Raw genomic sequence first — 22,351 nt, forward strand, 5'->3', positions numbered from 1 at the left:
TTATATTAGTTCCTTTTATATTGTTTTCCCTAATTATAACTTTAAAGAATTACCTTTAAAGTACTACCTACTATCATATTCCCAAGCTCCATTATTTGATCATCACTTTATTTGTTCACCACAAATTATTTTAGTCCCTTTTATATTGTCTCCTTTATTTTAGCTTTAAAAAAAAAAAAAACTACCTTAGCTCATTATTTTTACATTTGTTAAATAATTCAGGTGCTATTTTTTGCTTTAGACTATTTACTTTGTGTTATACTTTATTCTAACTATAGATTCACTACAAATCTTATGATTACAAGCATTGATCCTGATACCAACCTCTTATTTAATGACTTAAATGAATCAAACAGTTACTGTAATTACTACACAGCAGAACAATCAAAGGCACTCCTCAAAGCTAACAACACCATAACTGTCTTTAACTACAATATCAGATCTTTAAGCAAGCATTACAGTGACCTCATAGCATTACTAAATTCCTTGCATGCCAATATGTCCATCATTACACTAACTGAAACCTGGCTAAAGCCTGATACTACAGATGTCTATGCCATTCCTGGTTACACAGACATACACAACTGTAGGCCAGACCAACAAGGGGGTGGCACAGCTATATACTACTCAGACCAACTAGAATGTATCACTAATACTTGCACAAGGGATGAACATGGGGAATATATAATAGCTAAATTCAAATCCAAATACCTACAAAAACCTCTCACATTGATAAACATCTACAGAGTTCCACAGTCAAACATTAGCCAATTTAGTCAAAACCTAGGAAGTATGATAACTGATGCACGCATGAACAAAGATCACTTACTACTCTCAGGTGACTTCATTATAAATCTCCTGCAAGACCAGGACCCACACATTACTGAATTCACAAACACAATGAGTAACTGCATGTTGCTACCAACAGTAACAAAACCTACAAGAGTTACAGAGACTAGTGTTTCCCTACTTGACCACATCTGGACCAACACCATATCCCCTTTAAAATCAGGCATAATCACAGATAATATCACAGACCACTACCCTACTTTCCTCATAACAACTCTTGGTAAATTACCCCAAGACACTACTAAAGTCACCTTCAAACTTCACAATGAGGCAGCCATTAATAACTTCACAACAGCAGTAACAAACATTGACTGGCACACTGAGCTAGAAATCTATACAGATATTGACGAATGTTTTAATAATTTTCTAAAAAAGACCCAATACCTCTATAACAAGCACTGCCCTAAAAAAACTAAACAGATGACAGCTAAGAGACTGAACAGTCCCTGGCTAACACCCAGCATTCTCAAATCCATAAATACAAAGCACCAATATGAAAAACAGTACAGAATGGGTCACATAACCAGAGACCAAACAAAACGTTACTCGTCAGTCCTAACCAGCCTGATAAGAAGGGCAAAAAAACTGTATTATGAGAACAGATTATCCAACTTACGAGGTGATATAAAAAAGACCTGGAAGACCCTATCAGAAATTCTGGGAACAAAAAAGATATCACGAAATAGCGAAATAAAATTAGCAAAATCAGATGAACCCCAACTCCCACCAACAGAAACAGCAAACAGACTCAATGATTTCTTCTCCACTATAGGACAAAACCTTGCCAATAAAATCTCAAGCTCAGATACCCCACCAAATGACTACCTCACTGGCAACTACCCGAACACACTGTTCTTAGCTCCGACTAACCCATACGAAGTCTCCCTTATTATCAACGCACTAAAAAACAAGGCAGGAGATTTAAATACCTTACCACCCTTTATATACAAAAAAGTGTCACAAGTGCTATCACCAATCATTGCAACACTCTTTAACAAATCCACTGAATTCTCCACCTTCCCTACAGTTCTCAAAATAGCAAGGGTCACCCCGATCCATAAAGGAGGAGACCAAACAGAGTTGAATAACTATAGGCCAATATCCAATTTACACCCTCTCTCAAAAATCTTCGAAAAATTAATTCATAAACGAATCTACTCCTACCTCATCTCCCAAAACATACTCAGCCCCTGCCAATTTGGATTCAGGCCTAATAAAAGTACTAATGATGCTATTATACACATGCTAGAACATATATACACTGCAATAGAGAAAAAAGAAGTCCCACTGGGGATCTTCATTGACTTACGTAAAGCTTTTGATACAGCTGACCATGACTTGCTCCACATAAAATTGTCACACTATGGTATAAGAGGGCACTCCCTCAACTACCTCAAGTCATACCTCAGCAACAGAAGCCAATATGTGTACGCAAATGGGGCAAACTCTTCCGCACAACCAATTACAGTTGGTGTCCCACAGGGAAGTGTCCTTGGCCCTCTTCTCTTTCTCCTATACAGAAATGACCTACCAAACACTTCGCAATTACTCAAACCCACACTATTTGCAGATGACGCTACATACGTCTTCTCTCACCCGAGCCCAGTCACGCTAGCCAATACTGTAAATACTGAATTACAGAAAATGTCTACCTGGATGAGGACTAACAAACTTACACTAAACATTGACAAAACTTACTTCATTCAGTTTGGTAACAGAGCTACAGATGTCCCTCTTAACATAATGATAAATGGATCACCTATCACAAAGCTAACAGAGGGAAAATTCTTAGGAATCCACCTTGATAATAGACTCAAATTTCATACACATATACAACAAATTTCTAAGAAAATTTCCAAGACTGTAGGCATGCTATCGAAGATACGGTACTATGTTCCACAGTCAGCCCTCCTGGCCCTATATCACTCTCTTATTTACCCCTATCTCACCTATGGAATTTGTGCATGGGGCTCAACAACAATTAACCATCTCAGACCACTAATTATCCAACAAAAGGCTGCAGTCAGAATGATAACAAATTCCCACTACAGGCAGCACACTCCACCAATACTCAAAACACTAAACCTACTCACCATACAAAACATCCATACTTATTACTGCACCTATTACATACATAGAACACTTAACTCTGATATTAACCCTCCCCTCAAACATCTCCTTGCCAACCTCAACAGAACACATGACCATAACACAAGGCACAGATCACTCTTTGATGTTCCTCATGTCCATCTCACGCTATGCAAAAACTCAATGCACATAAAAGGCCCTAAAATCTGGAATTCATTACCTGTAAATATAAAAGAAACACTACCTGTTTATAAATTCAAGTCTCTTCTCAAAGATCACTTACTCACCCAAAACCAAATAAATACTGAATAACTGAACCTTATAAATTGTATATCTTAAATGTTTCTCACAATTTTTTTTTTTTTTTTTTTCAACAAGTCGGCCGTCTCCCACTGAGGCAGGGTGACCCAAAAAAGAAAGAAAATCCCAAAAAAGAAAATACTTTCATCATCATTCAACACTTTCACCACACTCACACATTATCACTGCTTTTGCAGAGGTGCTCAGAATACAACAGTTTAGAAGCATATACGTATAAAGATACACAACATATCCCTCCAAACTGCCAATATCCCAAACCCCTCCTCATAAATGTTAAACCTAAGACCCAATCTAACTTTGTTATTTTTTAAATACACTACCTAACAGAATACTCCATTCGACTGAATGTACAGCAATGCATGCAACCATATGACCTGTCTTTGTAATACTCATTTGTGCTTTATTGTTATCTGTTTACAATAATGTTTTATCACTGATTACATCATTGCTTAGTTAATCTTAAGTTAATTTTAAGCCAGCCCGTAATGCTATGCATACAAGTGGCTTTGGCATGCTGCTCTTACCTGTATTTTTTTGTACCTCTGTATGCATGCTCAAATTACTAAATAAATAAATAAATAAATTTTTTTTACATTTTTTTTATTTACAGGACTGGGCAGCAACAGGAAATCTTTGGAAGAAAATTCAATGCCTTCTACTTCAGGTTAGCATTTTGGATATTTTGTACAACCTCCATATTTGTAATAAATTGTAAGATAAGCTAAGCTTTATTAAGGAGCCCTACAAATGGTTTAACAGATTGCAGAATGAATGTTAGGCCATTGACTTTTATTAGTGCAAGGTTTTTGTTAATATGATGATTCAGAAACTCTAGGTTTATGTGTGAAGTACCTTTGACTGGCTTCACCAGGTTTTTCTGCCCTTGCAGCCTGGCCCAGGTTTTTCTGTTGATTGCCTCTTCTATCAGGCTTCAAAGATTCTGTGACTGGCGTGTACATGATCAGGTGACCAATTTCATTCGCTTATCTACAGTAAGTGTTTGAGTCCTGGTCACCTGAGTATTTAAAATGTATTTTCCCTTTCCCATAGTGAACAGCAAAATTTTCAAACATAATATTCTGGATACTGGTTGCTAGCAGTTTTGTTAGCATGGTCTTGCTTTACTTGTTTTAGTCTATTATCAGCTTCTAGCATTTCTATTTATTGTATATATTTACTTAATTCTATTCTCATATATTTGCTGTTCCAGCCTCATAGTCTATCCATTCTTTTTCTTTAGTTCATATCCCAAATAAAATTATTTTTTCTCCTTTAAGAGGTTACTTCTCATTAATATGCCCTTTTAGTACAGTATACGTATTATGTAGTCACTCATATATAATTTTCAAATGTTCTGTTTCCCATATGATTTATATTATAATGTGTTCTTACAGGTCTTCAAGGCAGATGTAAAAAAAGGTGTCCAAAATGTAGTGCGATAGTTCCTAGTCGCAAATACGCATGTGAATGTGGGCACAATTTTTTTGCAGAAAAAGAACACTTAAAGAAAAAAAGGGAAGCTCAGTTGCAGAAAGCTGGAATTATAGCAAGTGAAAATGGGAATCTATGGCGGGCCTTTGATGCAATTCAAAAACAGGTATAGCTGAGAAATGTATTATATTTCTATAATACACATATATACGTATATTCTTTCTTTCTTTCAACACACCGGCCATGTCCCACAAAGGCAGGGTGCCCCAAAAAGAAAAGCAAAAGTTTCTCTTTTAAATTTAGTAATTTATACGGGAGAAGGGGTTACTACCCCTTGCTCCCGGCATTTTAGTCGCCTCTTACAACACGCATGGCTTACGGAGGAAGAATTCTGTTCCACTTCCCCATGGAGATAAGAGGAAATAAACAAGAACAAGAACTAGAAAGAAAATAGAAGAATACCCAGAGGGGTGTGTATATATATGCTTGTACATGTATGTGTAGTGTGACCTAAGTGCAAGTAGAAGTTGCAAGACATACCTGAAATCTTGCATGTTTATGAGACAGACAAAAGACACCAGCAATCCTACCATCATGTAAAACAATTACAGGTTTTCGTTGTACACTCACTTGGCAGGATGGTAGTACCTCCCTGGGCGGTTGCTGTTTACCAACCTACTACCTAGGTTGGTGTGTGTGTGTGTGTGTATATATATAAATATATATATATATATATATATATATATATATATATATATATATATATATATATATATATATATATATATATATATATGGGAAGTACAATGCCTGCACCTTAAAGGAGGGGTTTGGGATATTGGCAGTTTGGAGGGATATGTTGTGTATCTCTATACGTATATGCTTCTAAACTGTTGTATTCTGAGCACCTCTGCAAAAGCAGTGATAATGTGTGAGTGTGGTGAAAGTGTTGAATGATGATGAAAGTATTTTCTTTTTGGGGATTTTCTTTCTTTTTTTTTTGGGTCACCCTGCCTCGGTGGGAGACGGCCGACTTGTTGAAAAAAAAAAAAAAAAAAAAAAAAATATATATATATATATATATATGTATGTATGTATGTATATATATATATATATATATATATATATATATATATATATATATATATATATATATATATATATATATATATATATATATATATATATATATATATATATATATATATATATATATATATATATATATATATATATATATATATATATATATTTTTTTTTTTTTTTTCCAACAAGTTGGTCGTCTCCCACCGAGGCAGGGTAACCCAAAAAAGTAAGAAAATCCCCAAAAAGAAAATACTTTCATCATCATTCAACACTTTCACCACACTCACATATTATCACTGCTTTTGCAGAGGTGCTCAGAATACAACAGTTTGGAAGCATATACGTATAAAGATACACAACATATCCCTCCAAACTGCCAATATCCCAAACCCCTCCTTTAAAGTGCAGGCATGGTACTTCCCATTTCCAGGACTCAAGTCTGACTATAAGAAAATATCCGGTTTCCCTGAATCCCTTCACTAAATATTACCCTGCTCACACTCCAACAGATCGTCAGGTCCCAAGTATCATTCGTCTCCATTCACTCCTATCTAACACGCTCATGCACGCTTGCTGGAAGTCCAAGCCCCTCGCCCACAAAACCTCCTTTACCCCCTCTTTCCAACCCTTTCGAGGATGACCCCTACCCCTCTTTCCTTCCCCTATAGATTTATATGCTTTCCATGTCATTCTACTTTGATCCATTCTCTCTAAATGACCAAACCACCTCAACAACCCCTCTTCTGCCCTCTGACTAATGCTTTTATTAACTCCACACCTTCTCCTAATTTCCACACTCCGAATTTTCTGCATAATATTTACACCACACATTGCCCTTAGACAGGACATCTCCACTGCCTCCAACCGTCTCCTCGCTGCTGCATTTACCACCCAAGCTTCACATCCATATAAGAGTGTTGGTACTACTATACTTTCATACATTCCCTTCTTTGCCTCCATAGATAACGTTTTTTGACTCCACATATACCTCAACGCACCACTCACCTTTTTTCCCTCATCAATTCTATGATTAACCTCATCCTTCATAAATCCATCCGCCGACACGTCAACTCCCAAGTATCTGAAAACATTCACTTCTTCCATACTCCTCCTCCCCAATTTGATATCCAATTTTTCTTTATCTAAATCATTTGATACCCTCATCACCTTACTCTTTTCTATGTTCACTTTCAACTTTCTACCTTTACACACATTCTCAAACTCATCCACTAACCTTTGCAATTTTTCTTTAGAATCTCCCATAAGCACAGTATCATCAGCAAAAAGTAGCTGTGTCAATTCCCATTTTGAATTTGATTCCCCATAATTTAATCCCACCCCTCTCCCGAACACCCTAGCATTTACTTCTTTTACAACCCCATCTATAAATATATTAAACAACCATGGTGACATTACACATCCCTGTCTAAGACCTACTTTTACCGGGAAGTAGTCTCCCTCTCTTCTACAAACCCTAACCTGAGCCTCACTATCCTCATAAAAGCTCTTTACAGCATTTAGTAACTTAGCACCCATTCCATGAACTTGCAACATCTGCCACATTGCTCCTCTATCCACTCTATCATATGCCTTTTCTAAATCCATAAATGCAATAAAAACTTCCCTACCTTTATCTAAATACTGTTCACATATATGCTTCAATGTAAACACTTGATCTACACATCCCCTACCCACTCTGAAGCCTACTTGCTCATCCGCAATTCTACATTCTGTCTTACCTCTAATTCTTTCAATTATAACTCTACCGTATACTTTTCCTGATATACTCAGTAAACTTATTCCTCTATAATTTTTACAATCTCTTTTGTCCCCTTTCCCTTTATATAAAGGAACTATACATGCTCTCTGCCAATCCCTAGGTACCTTCCCCTCTTTCATACATTTATTAAACAAAAGTACCAACCACTCTAACACTATATCCCCCCCTGCTTTTAACATTTCTGTCATGATCCCATCAGTTCCAGCTGCTTTACCCCCTTTCATTCTACGTAATGCCTCACGTACCTCCACCACACTTACATTCTGCTCTTCTTCACTCCTAAAAGATGGTATACCTCCCTGGCCAGTGCATGAAATTACCGCCTCCCTTTCTTCCTCAACATTTAAAAGTTCCTCAAAAAATTCTCGCCATCTACCTAATACCTCCCTCTCCCCATCTACTAACTCCCCTACTCTGTGTATATATATCTGTATATATATATCTTTCTTTCAACACACTGGCCGTATCCCACCGAGGCGGGGTGGCCCAAAAGGAAAAATGAAAGTTTCTCCTTTTACATTTAGTAATATATACAGGAGAAGAGGTTACTAGCCCCTTGCTCCCAGCATTTTAGTTGCCTCTTACAACACGCATGGCTTACGGAGGAAGAATTCTGTTCCACTTCCCCATGGAGGTAAGAGAAAATAAAGAACAAGAACTAATAAGAAAATATTAGAAAACCCAGAGGGGTGTGTATATATATGCTTGTACATGTATGTGTAGTGTGACCTAAGTGTAAGTAGAAGTAGCAAGACATACCTGAAATCTTTCATATTTATGAGACAGAAAAAAAGGACACCAGCAATCCTACCATCATGTAAAACAATTACAGGCTTCTGTTTTACACTCACTTGGCAGGACGGTAGTACCTCCCTGGGCGGTTGCTGTTTACCAACCTACTACCTAGGTTGGTGTATATATATATATATATATATATATATATATATATATATATATATATATATATATATATATATTTCTTTTTTCTTTTTTTCAACAAGTTGGCTGTCTCCCACCGAGGCAGGGTGACCCAAAAAAGAAAGAAAATCCCCAAAAACAAAATGCTTTCATCATCATTCAACACTTTCACCACACTCACACATAATCACTGTTTTTGAACATTAAAATGGTATAAAATACTGACAGTTTTTAGGTAAGACACATACGCAACAGTTAGGTATCTTTATTTCGAAACGTTTCGCCTACACAGTAGGCTTCTTCAGTCGAGTACAGAAAAGTTGATAGAAGCAGAAGAGACTTGAAGACGATGTAATCAGTCCATCACCCTTAAAGTTTTGAGGTGGTCAGTCCCTCAGTCTGGATAAGAGCATTGTTCCAAAGTCTGAAACAATGCTCTTCTCCAGACTGAGGGACTGACCACCTCAAAACTTTAAGGGTGATGGACTGATTACATCGTCTTCAAGTCTCTTCTGCTTCTATCAACTTTTCTGTACTCGACTGAAGAAGCCTACTGTGTAGGCAAAACGTTTCAAAATAAAGATACCTAACTGTTGCATATGTGTCTTACCTAACAATCACTGTTTTTGCAGAGGTGCTCAGAATACAACAGTTTAGAAGCATATATGTATAAAGATACACAACATATCCCTCCAAACTGCCAATATCCCAAACCCCTCCTTTAAAGTGCAGGCATTGTACTTCCCATTTCCAGGACTCAAGTCCGACTATATGAAAATAACCGGTTTCCCTGAATCCCTTCACTAAATATTACCCTGCTCACACTCCAACAGATCGTCAGGTCCCAAGTACCATTCGTCTCCATTCACTCCTATCTAACACGCTCATGCACGCTTGCTGGAAGTCCAAGCCCCTTGCCCACAAAACCTCCTTTACCCCCTCTCTCCAACCCTTTCGAGGACGACCCCTACCTCGCCTTCCTTCCCCTATAGATTTATATGCTTTCCATGTCATTCTACTTTGATCCATTCTCTCTAAATGACCAAACCACCTCAACAACCCCTCTTCTGCCCTCTGACTAATACTTTTATTAACTCCACACCTTTTCCTAATTTCCACACTCCAAATTTTCTGCATAATATTTACACCACACACTGCCCTTAGACAGGACATCTCCACTGCCTCCAACCGTCTCCTCGCTGCTGCATTTACCACCAAAGCTTCACACCCATATAAGAGTGTTGGTACTACTATACTTTCATACATTCCCTTCTTTACCTCCATAGATAACGTTTTTTGACTCCACATATGCCTCAATGCACCACTCACCTTTTTTCCCTCATCAGTTCTATGATTAACCTCATCCTTCATAAATCCATCCGCCGACACGTCAACTCCCAAGTATCTGAAAACATTTACTTCTTCCATACTCCTCCTCCCCAATTTGATATCCAATTTTTCTTTATCTAAATCATTTGATACCCTCATCACCTTACTCTTTTCTATGTTCACATTCAACTTTCTACCTTTACACACATTCCCAAACTCATCCACTAACCTTTGCAATTTTTCTTTAGAATCTCCCATAAGCACAGTATCATCAGCAAAAAGTAACTGTGTTAATTCCCATTTTGAATTTGATTCCCCATAATTTAATCCCACCCCTCTCCCGAACACCCTAGCATTTACTTCTTTTACAACCCCATCTATAAATATATTAAACAACCATGGTGACATTACACATCCCTGTCTAAGACCTACTTTTACCGGGAAGTAGTCTCCCTCTCTTCTACGCACCCTAACCTGAGCCTCACTATCCTCATAAAAACTCTTTACAGCATTTAGTAACTTACCACCTATTCCATATACATGTACTTGCAACATCTGCCACATTGCTCCCCTATCCACTTTATCATATTTTTTTTTTTTTCAACAAGTCGGTCGTCTCCCACCATAAATGCAATAAAAACTTCCCTACCTTTATCTAAATACTGTTCACATATATGCTTCAATGTAAACACTTGATCTACACATCCCCTACCAACTCTGAAACCTCCTTTCTCATCCGCAATCCTACATTCTGTCTTACCTCTAATTCTTTCAATTATAACCCTACCATACACTTTTCCTGGTATACTCAATAAACTTATTCCTCTATAATTTGTATAGTCTCTTTTGTCCCCTTTCCCTTTATATAAAGGGACTATACATGCTCTCCGCCAATCCCTAGGTACCTTCCCCTCTTTCATACTTTTATTAAACAAAAGTACCAACCACTCCAACACTATATCCCCCCCTGCTTTTAACATTTCTGTCATGATCCCATCAGTTCCAGCTGCTTTACCCCCTTTCATTCTACGTAATGCCTCACGTACCTCCCCCACACTTACATTCTGCTCTTCTTCACTCCTAAAAGATGGTATACCTCTCTGACCAGTGCATGAAATTACCACCTCCCTTTCTTCCTCAACATTTAAAAGTTTCTCAAAATATTCTTGCCATCTACCTATTACCTCCCTCTCCCCATCTACTAACTCCCCTACTCTGTTTTTAACTGACAAATCCATACTTTCCCTAGGCTTTCTTTCTTTTATCTTCATCAACATTTAACAATATATATATATATATATATTTTTTTTTTTTCAACAAGTCGGCCGTCTCCCACCAAGGCAGGGTGACCCAAAAAAGAAAGAAAATCCCTAAAAAGAAAATACTTTCATCATCATTCAACACTTTCACCACACTCACACATTATCACTGTTTTTGCAGAGGTGCTCAGAATACAACAGTTTAGAAGCATATACGTATGAAGATACACAACCTATCCCTCCAAACTGCCAATATCCCAAACCCCTCCTTTAAAGTGCAGGCATTGTACTTCCCATTTCCAAGACTCAAGTCCGACTATATGAAAATAACCGGTTTCCCTGAATCCCTTCACTAAATATTACCCTGCTCACACTCCAACAGATCGTCAGGTCCCAAGTATCATTCGTCTCCATTCACTCCTATCTAACATGCTCATGCACGCTTGCTGGAAGTCCAAGCCCCTCGCCCACAAAACCTCCTTTACCCCCTCTTTCCAACCGTTTCGAGGACGACCCCTACCCCTCCTTCCTTCCCCTATAGATTTATATGCTTTCCATGTCATTCTACTTTGATCCATTCTCTCTAAATGACCAAACCACCTCAACAACCCCTCTTCTGCCCTCTGACTAATGCTTTTATTAACTTCACACCTTCTCCTAATTTCCACACTCCGAATTTTCTGCATAATATTTACACCACACATTGCCCTTAGACAGGACATCTCCACTGCCTCCAACCGTCTCCTCGCTGCTGCATTTACCACCCAAGCTTCACATCCATATAAGAGTGTTGGTACTACTATACTTTCATACATTCCCTTCTTTGCCTCCATAGATAACGTTTTTTGACTCCACATATACCTCAACGCACCACTCACCTTTTTTCCCTCATCAATTCTATGATTAACCTCATCCTTCATAAATCCATCCGCCGACACGTCAACTCCCAAGTATCTGAAAACATTCACTTCTTCCATACTCCTCCTCCCCAATTTGATATCCAATTTTTCTTTATCTAAATCATTTGATACCCTCATCACCTTACTCTTTTCTATGTTCACTTTCAACTTTCTACCTTTACACACATTCTCAAACTCATCCACTAACCTTTGCAATTTTTCTTTAGAATCTCCCATAAGCACAGTATCATCAGCAAAAAGTAGCTGTGTCAATTCCCATTTTGAATTTGATTCCCCATAATTTAATCCCACCCCTCTCCCGAACACCCTAGCATTTACTTCTTTTACAACCCCATCTATAAATATATTAAACAACCATGGTGACATTACACATCCCTGTCTAAGACCTACTTTTACCGGGAAGTAGTCTCCCTCTCTTCTACAAACCCTAACCTGAGCCTCACTATCCTCATAAAAGCTCTTTACAGCATTTAGTAACTTAGCACCCATTCCATGAACTTGCAACATCTGCCACATTGCTCCTCTATCCACTCTATCATATGCCTTTTCTAAATCCATAAATGCAATAAAAACTTCCCTACCTTTATCTAAATACTGTTCACATATATGCTTCAATGTAAACACTTGATCTACACATCCCCTACCCACTCTGAAGCCTACTTGCTCATCCGCAATTCTACATTCTGTCTTACCTCTAATTCTTTCAATTATAACTCTACCGTATACTTTTCCTGATATACTCAGTAAACTTATTCCTCTATAATTTTTACAATCTCTTTTGTCCCCTTTCCCTTTATATAAAGGAACTATACATGCTCTCTGCCAATCCCTAGGTACCTTCCCCTCTTTCATACATTTATTAAACAAAAGTACCAACCACTCTAACACTATATCCCCCCCTGCTTTTAACATTTCTGTCATGATCCCATCAGTTCCAGCTGCTTTACCCCCTTTCATTCTACGTAATGCCTCACGTACCTCCACCACACTTACATTCTGCTCTTCTTCACTCCTAAAAGATGGTATACCTCCCTGGCCAGTGCATGAAATTACCGCCTCCCTTTCTTCCTCAACATTTAAAAGTTCCTCAAAAAATTCTCGCCATCTACCTAATACCTCCCTCTCCCCATCTACTAACTCCCCTACTCTGTGTATATATATCTGTATATATATATCTTTCTTTCAACACACTGGCCGTATCCCACCGAGGCGGGGTGGCCCAAAAGGAAAAATGAAAGTTTCTCCTTTTACATTTAGTAATATATACAGGAGAAGAGGTTACTAGCCCCTTGCTCCCAGCATTTTAGTTGCCTCTTACAACACGCATGGCTTACGGAGGAAGAATTCTGTTCCACTTCCCCATGGAGGTAAGAGAAAATAAAGAACAAGAACTAATAAGAAAATATTAGAAAACCCAGAGGGGTGTGTATATATATGCTTGTACATGTATGTGTAGTGTGACCTAAGTGTAAGTAGAAGTAGCAAGACATACCTGAAATCTTTCATATTTATGAGACAGAAAAAAAGGACACCAGCAATCCTACCATCATGTAAAACAATTACAGGCTTCTGTTTTACACTCACTTGGCAGGACGGTAGTCCCTTCCTGGGCGGTTGCTGTTTACCAACCTACTACCTAGGTTGGTGTATATATATATATATATATATATATATATATATATATATATATATATATATATTTCTTTTTTCTTTTTTTCAACAAGTTGGCCGTCTCCCACCGAGGCAGGGTGACCCAAAAAAGAAAGAAAATCCCCAAAAACAAAATGCTTTCATCATCATTCAACACTTTCACCACACTCACACATAATCACTGTTTTTGAACATTAAAATGGTATAAAATACTGACAGGTTTTTAGGTAAGACACATACGCAACAGTTAGGTATCTTTATTTCGAAACGTTTCGCCTACACAGTAGGCTTCTTCAGTCGAGTACAGAAAAGTTGATAGAAGCAGAAGAGACTTGAAGACGATGTAATCAGTCCATCACCCTTAAAGTTTTGAGGTGGTCAGTCCCTCAGTCTGGATAAGAGCATTGTTCCAAAGTTTGAAACAATGCTCTTCTCCAGACTGAGGGACTGACCACCTCAAAACTTTAAGGGTGATGGACTGATTACATCGTCTTCAAGTCTCTTCTGCTTCTATCAACTTTTCTGTACTTGACTGAAGAAGCCTACTGTGTAGGCAAAACGTTTCAAAATAAAGATACCTAACTGTTGCATATGTGTCTTACCTAACAATCAATGTTTTTGCAGAGGTGCTCAGAATACAACAGTTTAGAAGCATATATGTATAAAGATACACAACATATCCCTCCAAACTGCCAATATCCCAAACCCCTCCTTTAAAGTGCAGGCATTGTACTTCCCATTTCCAGGACTCAAGTCCGACTATATGAAAATAACCGGTTTCCCTGAATCCCTTCACTAAATATTACCCTGCTCACACTCCAACAGATCGTCAGGTCCCAAGTACCATTCGTCTCCATTCACTCCTATCTAACACGCTCATGCACGCTTGCTGGAAGTCCAAGCCCCTTGCCCAAAAAACCTCCTTTACCCCCTCTCTCCAACCCTTTCGAGGACGACCCCTACCTCGCCTTCCTTCCCCTATAGATTTATATGCTTTCCATGTCATTCTACTTTGATCCATTCTCTCTAAATGACCAAACCACCTCAACAACCCTTCTTCTGCCCTCTGACTAATACTTTTATTAACTCCACACCTTTTCCTAATTTCCACACTCCGAATTTTCTGCATAATAATTACACCACACTGCCCTTAGACAGGACATCTCCACTGCCTCCAACCATCTCCTCGCTGCTGCATTTACCACCAAAGCTTCACACCCATATAAGAGTGTTGGTACTACTATACTTTCATACATTCCCTTCTTTACCTCCATAGATAACGTTTTTTGACTCCACATATACCTCAATGCACCACTCACCTTTTTTCCCTCATCAGTTCTATGATTAACCTCATCCTTCATAAATCCATCCGCCGACACGTCAACTCCCAAGTATCTGAAAACATTTACTTCTTCCATACTCCTCCCCAATTTGATATCCAATTTTTCTTTATCTAAATCATTTGATACCCTCATCACCTTACTCTTTTCTATGTTCACATTCATCTTTCTACCTTTACACACATTCCCAAACTCATCCACTAACCTTTGCAATTTTTCTTTAGAATCTCCCATAAGCACAGTATCATCAGCAAAAAGTAACTGTGTTAATTCCCATTTTGAATTTGATTCCCCATAATTTAATCCCACCCCTCTCCCGAACACCCTAGCATTTACTTCTTTTACAACCCCATCTATAAATATATTAAACAACCATGGTGACATTACACATCCCTGTCTAAGACCTACTTTTACCGGGAAGTAGTCTCCCTCTCTTCTACGCACCCTAACCTGAGCCTCACTATCCTCATAAAAACTCTTTACAGCATTTAGTAACTTACCACCTATTCCATATACATGTACTTGCAACATCTGCCACATTGCTCCCCTATCCACTTTATCATATTTTTTTTTTTTTCAACAAGTCGGTCGTCTTCCACCATAAATGCAATAAAAACTTCCCTACCTTTATCTAAATACTGTTCACATATATGCTTCAATGTAAACACTTGATCTACACATCCCCTACCAACTCTGAAACCTCCTTTCTCATCCGCAATCCTACATTCTGTCTTACCTCTAATTCTTTCAATTATAACCCTACCATACACTTTTCCTGGTATACTCAATAAACTTATTCCTCTATAATTTGTATAGTCTCTTTTGTCCCCTTTCCCTTTATATAAAGGGACTATACATGCTCTCCGCCAATCCCTAGGTACCTTCCCCTCTTTCATACTTTTATTAAACAAAAGTACCAACCACTCCAACACTATATCCCCCCCTGCTTTTAACATTTCTGTCATGATCCCATCAGTTCCAGCTGCTTTACCCCCTTTCATTCTACGTAATGCCTCACGTACCTCCCCCACACTTACATTCTGCTCTTCTTCACTCCTAAAAGATGGTATACCTCTCTGACCAGTGCATGAAATTACCACCTCCCTTTCTTCCTCAACATTTAAAAGTTTCTCAAAATATTCTCGCCATCTACCTATTACCTCCCTCTCCCCATCTACTAACTCCCCTACTCTGTTTTTAACTGACAAATCCATACTTTCCCTTGGCTTTCTTTCTTTTATCTTCATCAACATTTAACAATATATATATATATATATATTTTTTTTTTTTTTCAACAAGTCGGCCGTCTCCCACCAAGGCAGGGTGACCCAAAAAAGAAGGAAAATCCCTAAAAAGAAAATACTTTCATCATCATTCAACACTTTCACCACACTCACACATTATCACTGTTTTTGCAGAGGTGCTCAGAATACAACAGTTTAGAAGCATATACGTATAAAGACACACAACATATCCCTCCAAACTGCCAATATCCCAAACCCCTCCGTTAAAGTGCAGGCATTGTACTTCCCATTTCCAAGACTCAAGTCCGACTATATGAAAATAACCGGTTTCCCTGAATCCCTTCACTAAATATTACCCTGGTCACACTCCAACAGATCGTCAGGTCCCAAGTATCATTCGTCTCCATTCACTCCTATCTAACACGCTCATGCACGCTTGCTGGAAGTCCAAGTCCCTCGCCCACAAAACCTCCTTTACCCCCTCTTTCCAACCATTTCGAGGACGACCCCTACCCCTCCTTCCTTCCCCTATAGATTTATATGCTTTCCATGTCATTCTACTTTGATCCATTCTCTCTAAATGACCAAACCACCTCAACAACCCCTCTTCTGCCCTCTGACTAATGATTTTATTAACTCCACACCTTCTCCTAATTTCCACACTCCGAATTTTCTGCATAATATTTACACCACACATTGCCCTTAGACAGGACATCTCCACTGCCTCCAACCGTCTCCTCGCTGCTGCATTTACCACCCAAGCTTCACATCCATATAAGAGTGTTGGTACTACTATACTTTCATACATTCCCTTCTTTGCCTCGATAGATAACGTTTTTTGACTCCACATATACCTCAATGCACCAGTCACCTTTTTTCCCTCATCAATTCTATGATTAACCTCATCCTTCATAAATCCATCCGCCGACACGTCAACTCCCAAGTACATGTATCTGAAAACATTCACTTCTTCCATACTCCTCCTCCCCAATTTGATATCCAATTTTTCTTTATCTAAGTCATTTGATACCCTCATCACCTTACTCTTTTCTATGTTCACTTTCAACTTTCTACCTTTACACACATTCCCAAACTCATCCACTAACCTTTGCAATTTTTCTCTAGAATCTCCCATAAGCACAGTATCATCAGCAAAAAGTAATTGTGTCAATTCCCATTTTGTATTTGATTCCCAATAATTTAACCCCACCCCTCTCCCGAACACCCTAGCATTTACTTCTTTTACAACCCCATCTATAAATATATTAAACAACCATGGTGACATTACACATCCCTGTCTAAGACCTACTTTTACCGGGAAGTATTTTCCCCTCTTCTACACACCCTAACCTGAGCCTCACTATCCTCATAAAAACTCTTTACAGCATTTAATAACTTGCCACCTATTCCATATACTTGCAACATCTGCCACATTGCTCCCCTATCCACTCTATCATATGCCTTTTCTAAATCCATAAATGCAATAAAAACTTCCCTACCTTTATCTAAATACTGTTCACATATATGCTTCAATGTAAACACTTGATCTACACATCCCCTACCCACTCTGAAGCCTCCTTTCTCATCCGCAATTCTACATTCTGTCTTACCTCTAATTCTTTCAATTATAACCCTACCATACACTTTTTCTGGTATACTCAGTAAACTTATTCCTCTATAATTTGTACAGTCTCTTTTGTCCCCTTTCCCTTTATATAAGAAAGCCTAGGGAAAGTATGGATTTGTCAGTTAAAAACAGAGTAGGGAAGTTAGCCTTATCTAAATACTGTTCACTTATTTGTTTCACTGTAAACACCTGGTCCACACACCCCTACCTTTCCTAAAGCCTCCTGCTATCCTATTCTCCGTCTTACTCTTAATTCTTTCAATAATAACTCTACCATACACTTTACCAGGTATACTCAACAGATTTATCCCCCTATAATTTTTGCACTCTCTTTTGTCCCCTTTGCCTTTATACAAAGGAACTATGCATGCTCTCTGCCAATCCCTAGGTACCTTACCCTCTTCCATACATTTATTAAATAATTGCACCAACCACTCCAAAACTATATCCCCACCTGCTTTTAACATTTCTATCTTTATCCCATCAATCCCGGCTGCCTTACCCCCTTTTATTTTACCTACTGCCTCACGAACTTCCCCCACACTCAGAACTGGCTCTTCCTCACTCCTACAAGATGTTATTCCTCCTTGCCCTATACACGAAATCACAGCTTCCCTATCTTCATCAACATTTAACAATTCCTCAGAATATTCCCTCCATCTTCCCAATACCTCTAACTCTCCATTTAATAACTCTCCTCTCCTATTTTTAACTGACAAATCCATTTGTTCTCTAGGCTTCCTTAACTTGTTAATCTCACTCCAAAACTTTTTCTTATTTTCAACAAAATTTGTTGATAACATCTCACCCACTATTATTACAGGTCGGCCATCACTGATCCGGCAGTCAGTCATCCAGTTCCATCAGTAATCCGTCACTAATTTTTGGCTAGCATTATTTCAAATTTCATCAATATACTGACTCAAATTTCATCATTATACTGACTCAGAAATTGTGCAGATGGCTGTAAATCCACAGCAGCAAGCCAGTGGACGAGAAAGCAGTGATGAAAATGAGGAAGATGTAGCAGAGAGAGAGTCTTTATTAATGGGTTAATTAAGTGTATTCTAACCTAACCATTCTGTAATCTGACAAACTCACTAATCCAGCACACTACAGGTCCCAATGATGCCGGATTAGTGATGGCTGACCTGTATTATTATTATTATTACAGTGGAACCTCAGTTGTTGAATTTAATTAATTTCAGATGTCAATTTGACAAGCAAAATGGATGACAACCAAAGCAGTTTTTCCCATAAAGAATAATGTAAACAGAATTAATCTGTTCCAAACCCCAAATGACAATATAATAATTTATTAAAAATGTACTAACTACTACATAAAACTGTAAAAATAAATACTAAAGGAAACTTTAACTGAAATACTGTACAATAAATGAAAATTTAACTGCCTCTTACTTGTCAGAGGAGAGCAAATGGCATACTGGAAGCAGGAGGTGGAGGAGAGGAGGGGGTATGTTACTGCTTGGAAGGAGAGTCACCTATTAACCCTTTGAGGGTCGACAGGCCCTCTCCAAGACTTGTTCTCAGGGTCGGCCAAATTTAAAAAAAAAAATGATTTTTTCTTATGAAAAGATAGAGAATCTTTTCCCGATCATAATGACACCAAAAGTATGAAATTTGATGGAAAACTTACGGAATTATGCTCTTGCGAAGTTAGCGGTCTTGACGATGTTTATGCATCGGCGATTTTGTCCACTTTGAGCATATTTACGGCCAATTCCAGTGTACTAGTCGAGAAAAATCATAACTATTTCTCTAGAACTCCATTTTTTCTATTGAATGAGTACAAGAAACCACCCATTTACTGATTTAAACTATCCAATACAGTGGTCAGAATTTAGCAATTTGCCAATTTCACACAAATTTCAAAATATGCCAATTTCCAAATAGGGTCCAGAATAAACAAGAAAGACATTCCTAGCACTAAAATAACATTTCCTCTGTTCGTTAGTCACATCCCCAGGCCCCTCTTATATTTCTTTGGCTTTCCACTTTCAATTTTTATTCTTACAAAAAATAGAAGATTTACTGTTATGCAGACTGCTGCATTAGTGTAAAAATGGTATAAATAATATCAGTGCACTTGTGAAAGAATATTAGACTCACCAGTTGATGTGTATTGGATGCTTGGCATGATTTGTTTACTTTTGAACTTTGGTAAAAATCGAACATTTCTGCTACTTTGAGCTCAGTTTCAAGGTACTTTTCATTTTAAACCCAGTCAAATTCATCTCAATTTCTGTAATATGTCTTCCATTCTCTAAAATGAGACCAAGAAAACTAGAATACAACAATAAATACCACACGAAAATACAATGCAAAGTCGTTGTTTTATTCCAAAAACATGGTCAAAGTTTTTTTTTCTCTCATTATGCACTGTGTGCTGCAGGATTTTTTTTATACTGCACACACTGACCACATAGACCCATTCTTTCATATGTATGCCTACCAGCTTTCTCCCACTAGATTTGAGGGCGCTAGAATTTAGGCGTACTAGTACGTCAAAAACCCTGGGTCGTAAGCCGTACTAGTACGGCCGAAACCCCCAAAGGGTTAGTATGTCAGGCAACTGTCCTGGTGTTGTTTCTTTTCTTTGTCTCTTTTCACAACCAACACTACTCTGGCTCACTGATTCTTCGTCTTACTAAAAACTTGTACAGTGAGGGTTTGTTTCAGGCTCTGTTTTAACATTTGTTTAAATTGAGACATTACACTGTCATTGTACATATTAGAGAAACAGATAGCCACTGCTTTGTCTGGATGGTATTTTTCAGCAAACTCCTGCACAGCTCCTCCGCTGCTATCTATTGCTGCTCTTTCTGAAGGCCTACAAGTTCTGTGGTGAGTTCAGTTCTGTGCTCCTCTACCTCCTCCTCGTCATCTTCAGTCACCTCTAGGCCCAGGGTCTTCCCCAGTGACACAGTATCCTCTACTGGCTCAGGCTCATCTTCAAAGTCATCAAAATCCCTGGCTACCACAAAGTCAGGCCACAATTTCTTCCATGCTGACTGCATGGTCCTGGAAGACACTTTTCCCCACGCTTTGTCTATAAGCCTCAAGCAGGTGAGGATATTGAAATGGTCCTTCCAGAACTCCTTAAGGGTTAAATTTGTTTCTAAAGTAACTTCAAAGCACCTTTCAACAGTGCTTTGGTGTAGAGTTTCTTGAAGTTAGAAATGACCTGCTGGTCCATGGGCTGGATGAGGCAAGAACCTCACATTTATAAAACTGAACTCCTCCAGCAACTTGTTTTCCAAGCTTGGAGAGTGGGCAGGAGCATTATCCATAAGTAAAAGGGCCCCTGAGTGGCAATTGTTTTTTAATGAGATACTTTTTAACAGTGGGAGCAAAGCCCTCATGAACCCATTCAATAAAAAATTGTCTTGTTCCCAAGCTTTCGTGTTGGCCCTCCACATTACAGAAAATTGTTTTTTCATAACATTGCTCTTAAAAACTCATAAATTTTTGGAATGATAAACAAGTAAGAGCTTCAGTTTCAATTCCCCCACGCTGTCGACTCATTAACCAGTGTGCATTCTTTGAGCACGTGGCCCGAGCCGTTCACATTGTTGGTCGACAACCAAGAGACTGCACAAAAACCAGGACATTTTTTCTCGAATTCCTCGTTCAAAAACCGATTTGTTCGACAAGTAATACAGTCGAGAACTGAGGTTCCACTATACGTATTAAAGTTTCATTTTTATTTCTTATGAGCCATTCAGTAGTTATACAAACTGATTATTCAGTATTTTGAGTTTGCTTTTATTATAATACATATATAATTTAATACAGTAAGACTCAGAAGAAAGCCACTAATTATGATAATTCATAAAGCTACATACTGATATCTAGAAGAAGGTAACAAAAGGTCTAGGTAGTATACAATAAAGCTCAGAAGAAAGCCACTAATTATGTTAATTCATAAAGCTACATACTGATATCTAGAAGAGAGTAACAAAAGGTCTAGGTAGTGATAGATAGAATATAAGATTGAATGATGAGAGTATGGAAGGAGTGGATGTACATATTTAGATATTTGGGAGTGAACATGTCAGTAGATGGGTTTATGAAAGATGAGGTGGACCATAGAATAAATGAGAGGGGAAAACTAGGATAGTGTGTTGAGACATCTGTGGAAAGAAGGTTTATCTATGGAGGCAAAGAGGTAATGTACCACAGTATAATGGTATTAACACCTTCATGGAAGTGAGGAATGAGTTTTGAATGCTGCAATGAGAGGGCAGCTAGAGGCAGTGGTGATGTCATGTTTGAGAGCAGTGTGTGCTGTGAATATCATGCCCAGAGTTTGGAGTGTAGAAATTAAAAGACATTGTGTGGTCATTGTGGGTATAATTCACAGAGCTGAGGAGGGTCATTAAGGTAGTTTGGGAATATATTGAGGGAAAGGAATAGGATGACAAAAAGGGTGTGTCAAGTTGGAGCAGAAGGTAGGAGGAGTAAGTTATTCCAGGAAGGGTTGAAGGA

General features: G+C 38.3%; 1 protein-coding gene across 5 annotated transcripts in view; it reads left to right on the forward strand.

Moving 5' to 3' along the window:
• Positions 1–22,351, forward strand: part of LOC128684802 (uncharacterized) — a 62,116-nt gene that overhangs the window by 14,143 nt on the left and 25,622 nt on the right. For 4 of the 5 annotated variants that reach the window (XM_070101143.1, XM_070101133.1, XM_070101130.1 and 1 more), the window contains 2 exons: positions 3,869–3,922; positions 4,653–4,855. In XM_070101143.1, coding sequence (XP_069957244.1) covers positions 3,869–3,922; positions 4,653–4,855 — 257 coding nt within the window. Of the gene's footprint in view, positions 1–3,868; positions 3,923–4,652; positions 4,856–20,640; positions 20,930–22,351 lie in introns of all 5 variants that reach the window. The other variant, XR_011394133.1, reaches the window with a different exon arrangement.

This window comes from Cherax quadricarinatus, chromosome 5, assembly GCF_038502225.1.
Source record: "Cherax quadricarinatus isolate ZL_2023a chromosome 5, ASM3850222v1, whole genome shotgun sequence".
NCBI classification, from domain to species: domain Eukaryota; kingdom Metazoa; phylum Arthropoda; class Malacostraca; order Decapoda; family Parastacidae; genus Cherax; species Cherax quadricarinatus.